The sequence below is a fragment of the Gossypium raimondii genome, chromosome 1 (genome assembly GCF_025698545.1).
Source record: "Gossypium raimondii isolate GPD5lz chromosome 1, ASM2569854v1, whole genome shotgun sequence".
Lineage (NCBI taxonomy): Eukaryota > Viridiplantae > Streptophyta > Magnoliopsida > Malvales > Malvaceae > Gossypium > Gossypium raimondii.
Genome location: NC_068565.1, coordinates 29182381 through 29187505, shown reverse-complemented (window position 1 = coordinate 29187505; position 5125 = coordinate 29182381). Strand labels below are relative to the sequence as shown.

Below are 5125 nucleotides of genomic sequence, written 5' to 3'. Positions count from 1 at the left end.
TAATATAGAATACAATTTTTTTATAAAAATATATATATTTCAATTAAGTCGATCTGAAGAAGACACCAACAAAATACATAATGACGAAAAACGACAGATAAAATTGCAAGTCTAGCATATCATTTATCTAAAAGTATTTTATGAAGATGCAAAAAGAAAGGTGCAGCTGTTGTTTGAATCATAGATTGAAGTGTACTCGCTGTGTAACTGCAGTAGAAACTTGTCACCTATTATTACAGTCGTTCATCACACAACTTGATAATTCTCTGTAATCAAACTTGTTCGCTGGGAGAACTTGGGGGGAGGAGCTCCACCGCCTCTCAGGGGAATGATGTTCACAACCTACAACAATAATTCTCTTCGATGAGTGAAATCTGTGGCATTTATTTATAAGTTGAAGGAACAACTTTTTCTCTTCTGCACTTAAAAGAAGTGCCCAAATTGACCAAGTTCCTACTCAGCAATTTCCTTGATAACTGGCATGAGACACTGGAAACCCCAGCAGCAATTATCCCAAGTTAAAATAAATAAATAAATATGCATATCAAACCTTCAGGTCACTGTATGTACTCGTTGCTGAAAAACGGACAGAAATGGGGAAGAACACAGATGAATCTGCTGGAGGCACAACAAACTCCATTGATCCACTGCCAATATGTCACAAGCAAGAAAGTACTTACAAACCAATAGCATCTTAAAAATATCTAACACAATAACAAGTTTTATAGGTTAACAAATGTACTGACCTGCGGTTAGAGTTATCAATGAGAAGTATGGACCATTCTAAGACAGAATTTCTGGAGTCATATCTGCAAGACAAACAAGAAAATGAAAATCATTTGGTGCTGTTCCCAAATTTTACCATTTATATAATACACAACATCCTGGTACTTTCACTAACACCCAAAGTCAGAAACGCCTTATGAAGATAGGCCCAAATAGTTCTCGATTAAAGCTCACAGCTTAGTTGAATTCAGTTTATTAATCTCACGGAGCTAAAGATTGACAATTTTGCTTCCTTCCATGAAAAGTAGAATTTCAAAATGATCTGAATTTCAAAATGATCTTAATTTACCTCCATTCACCATCAATCTGCCTAACATTTGGGGCCTCCCGAAGAGCTGGGAGAGGTACAGAAATCACAACATTTCGCAGATCAAACATGGCAGAAGCTTCATATTCAATGCTGACATAAGTTTCATTCCCAGAAACCGAAGGCCAACAGTTGACTGCAATAAACCAAAAAAATAAAACTCAACAACAATCAAAGCATACAATTGCAATTACATGAATAAGCAGGCATTAGATTTGAGACCCACTGGTCAATGGAACCATTGACTCATCTGCACTTTGCATTCTCCATTTCAAGAGACCAACACCAGCTGCATCCCCAGCAGAACCAGTGGGGAAAGGCCTATTAGGGTCCTTCAATCCTAGAATGTTTTCATTGGAAAATAACTCCTTGTTCATGTTGGGATGCGTCTTGAAAAGAATGCCAGGATTACCCCCAGTTTCAGTCTGAAAGTAAAGGATGGAAATTGTTAATTCGATACTGGAAAGGTATTGTGACAAAGAAAAAATTAAAAGAAAGCATGCAAGAAAAATTTGTAAACTCAATGCAGTAAAGGTGCTACAAGAAATACATGTTGCATACAGGACATATTTATTGTTATGGGATTGAGTAAATATGATGAACTGGCATGTATTTTGACGGCAAGTAACTGCACCAGGGATTTGAGATGCATTAGCCAAGTGAGAGACAACATAACAATAACAGGAAGCAAATGCAAGAAAGTTGCTGGTCTTCAAAAAGGTAGAAATAGAAGATTCAGAAGACATACTTTCTTGTCCCTTCAAAGCACATTCTTCAATAAGGAAAACTAATTTAAGGATGCCAAATGGGCTACTTCCTATCACCAAGATTTGAACCAAATAAACTTCATGCTGATCACCAGCATCAAAGCATAATTTTTAAAGTAAAAATCTTTGAAGATTACGAATACTCACAAAAGGACAAAACCAAACCATTACCTGAACTTGGATGAGTGCATCTTCCTGGTTAAGAATTTGAAGAGACAAAGTCCCTTGAACATCAAAGTTACTTATCCCACCATCTCTTTTCAAAGTGACATTGAGTTTCTCCTCAGCAGTCAAAGTGATGGGATCAGTAGGTGCAGCTGCAGCCACTCTGGCCTGGCCTGCCCTTGGCTGCACATCTTCAACTATCAGTTCACCTTCTGCTTTCAGGGATTCCAAGAACTGGTTTGTTTTTTGTGATTTACCAAGCTGCATGCCAAGACCTTTAGGAGGAGCGGTTGCAGATGACAGTTGGCGGCCTAGCAATATGAACATGGGTGAGAAAATGTTCTGAAACAAGTTTGATATTAAACATGCTTAGGAGAGTGAGAAACATATAGGATATCTCACGGAATAACAATGAAGCATTATAGTCAATTTGTTAAAAACATGCCAATCAAAATCCAATGCATGTGATGGAGTACTCATTTGACAAACCTTTAGACTTGGTAGAGAAGGAGTCAACATCAGCTGTTAATCCCAACCCAGAACTACTTCCAAAGCCACTTCCGCTGCTAGAAATGCTCATATCACTAAAGCTACTTTCAATTCTTCCAGAGCCCATTGACATGAACCCTCCTTTATCACCTTTATTCTTATCAATCTGCAGAATAGACAACATGAATCAATAGAGCATGTAACAGAAGAGATTAATTGCTATATGGCCAAGAACATTGCAAAACATATACCTTGCTCTTATCAATCTCACTAGCTTTACGCTTCATGACATCCTTAGTTTCATTAATCTTGCTCTGCAATACCAGCTTGTGCAATTTCTCTTCATGACTCTCCATCTCACAGTATTGCTTAACTTGTGCAACTGTAACGTTTTCCTTGTGCCCAAGACAAATGACTTCATCAAAAGCAAAGATCAATTCAAAAGCAGTCTTGCAAATTCCCTCCTCATCTAAAGAGTAACAATATTCAGGTACCTAAGAAAAAATAAAATAAAATAAAATAAGTACTCTGCTCTAATTGAGAGACAGAATATTATTACAAAGGCTTAAAAATTGAAAATGCCCCAGGTAACAGCAAAACTTCATGAGATAGAGAAGTGACAGGGAATTAGCAGCTGAAAACACATACAGATAAATAATGAAACTGAGATTATATTTGCACTGGTGTCTATTCAAATACAGAAAAAAAGTAAAATTGCAACTACTGAAGGTAGATTGAAGAAATAAAGAACCAAATGTCTTCCTTTTATGCAATTTATTATGTTCAAAGATTTTAAAAGATAGAAGAAATCAGAGAGCTGCCGAATCAAACCAGCTTGGAAAGCAGTCTCAGAGTCTCCAAATCTTCAAGAATATTGCTCTGTTTGTTGGTTACAAGAAGCAAATAAAGAGCTTCTATTGGTTGATAAACATATCGAACATTCTCAGTCTCAACATATGTGTGTTGCTTTCCCGTGCCCACCAACTTGGGAAAAGCTGCAAGAAGACCTTCAATTCTTATGCGAGTCATGTCCACAAATTGCCTAGAGACAAGCACTGAAATAAAAGACAGAATGTCAGTGTAACAACCAAATGTTGCTCTTCAAATATTCAATTATCATGACAGAATAACAACTACAGCAAGCGAAATGAACTCACCTTTGCCAGACTTGCTTAAAACAGAAGCAGCAAGTACAACCTAAATCACAAAAATAAAAATAGGTCAAATCAGAAGCTGGCAATGAAGTGGAAAGGCAACTATTGTATCATTGCAGATAACATGAACCTTGTAAGTTGTAATGAACAGTTCAGTATTTAAGTTCAGTTTCTCCTAAATCGTGACACAATTCAATTGGTGCATATACAACATAAAATAACTTAAATGAGGATCCATCCAAAGCGACAATTCAACTAAAAGGAACAACGAAATGATAAAATAAAGGACAAGTTGTATACCATATTGAATTTTGGAGAAGCAACTACCAAGCCAATATCAAATTGAAGACCTTATCGGAGAACCTAGGAGACAACAAAAATTAAGTTAGGATTAAAGGAAACAAATGAAACTTTAATATCTGGAATCAAGGTATAGTAAATAAAGAGGGAACAAACTTAAAAAGATCTACAACGTAGAATCAATGTGAAAAAACAAGAAACAAGAACGAATGAAATATCAAGAAAGCAAATGGATCGAGCACCTCAGATCTATAGAGCAACGTGTATATAAAAGCAAATATCAAAATTCAAAATGCAGCGTTTGGAAAGCCAGGGAAATGAGATAATGCTTCTACGAAAACAAAACTAGGCTAATCGCCGGGAAAAACAACAGTAGGACAGAATAAAGGCTTCACCAATTTTTAAAATATTCGAAAAGTAGAGGTTGTTTAAAATCTGGAGATTGTATCTTCTAAAGTAACAATTGAGTGGCGGATCTGAGAAGGTTACCTCGATCTAATTTGCTTATACTTGTGAGTATATTCTTCCCTCTGGAGACCGGTTCGCTGAGATCGAGGGCGAGTCCGAGAAGAGAACCCGTAGGAGGACTTATATTTCTCCCATTACAATATTGGCGTTTTGGACCATTTTTGGGTTGTCCAGCCCACTCATATTGTCTTTTGGATTTTACTTTCAGATACAATAGTTTCCATCTAACATCTTATTTATGAATTTAAAGTTTTGTAATAATTTAGGGTAACCTATCAAAATAGTCATTTTTGTTTGCCGAAATGTTACGTTTTAGTCACTTAGGTTATCATGTTGTAACGTTTTAGTCACTAAGCCATTAATTTTCGTTAACAGTGTAACAGTAAGCTGACGTGGCACATTAAATCATCATTTCAAACAAAAATTTTAGGCTAAATTATAAAATTGGTCCCTATATTTTTTTCATTTTGAGCAATTTAATTCTTTTCTTTTATGTTCTTTTAACTTTTTTTTCCTTTATTTTTCATTCTTTTCTACTTCTCCCTCTGTTTTCCTCCCTTCTCCATTTCTTTTAATGTAGTTTTTTATATTTTCTATTTGTTAAAACTAGTCCCTATACTTTTTTTTGAACAATTTAATTTTTTTATTTCTTTATTTGTTAAAGCAAATTATCTTTGATTACATACTTG

The 5125-nt window shown here is 35.6% G+C and overlaps 1 protein-coding gene across 1 annotated transcript; it reads right to left on the bottom strand.

Moving 5' to 3' along the window:
• On the bottom strand, positions 1-4605 carry LOC105785546 (coatomer subunit delta). Its single transcript, XM_012611650.2, has 12 exons — positions 4458-4605; positions 3969-4031; positions 3672-3711; positions 3346-3569; positions 2766-3008; positions 2515-2680; positions 2032-2336; positions 1320-1518; positions 1076-1229; positions 747-809; positions 551-647; positions 1-342 (listed from the first exon to the last, which is right to left on the bottom strand). The coding sequence occupies exons 2-12, from the start codon at positions 3969-3971 to the stop codon at positions 247-249; spliced, it is 1590 nt and encodes a 529-aa protein (XP_012467104.1). The 5' UTR covers positions 3972-4031; positions 4458-4605; the 3' UTR covers positions 1-246.
• Positions 4606-5125: the final 520 nt, after the last annotated feature.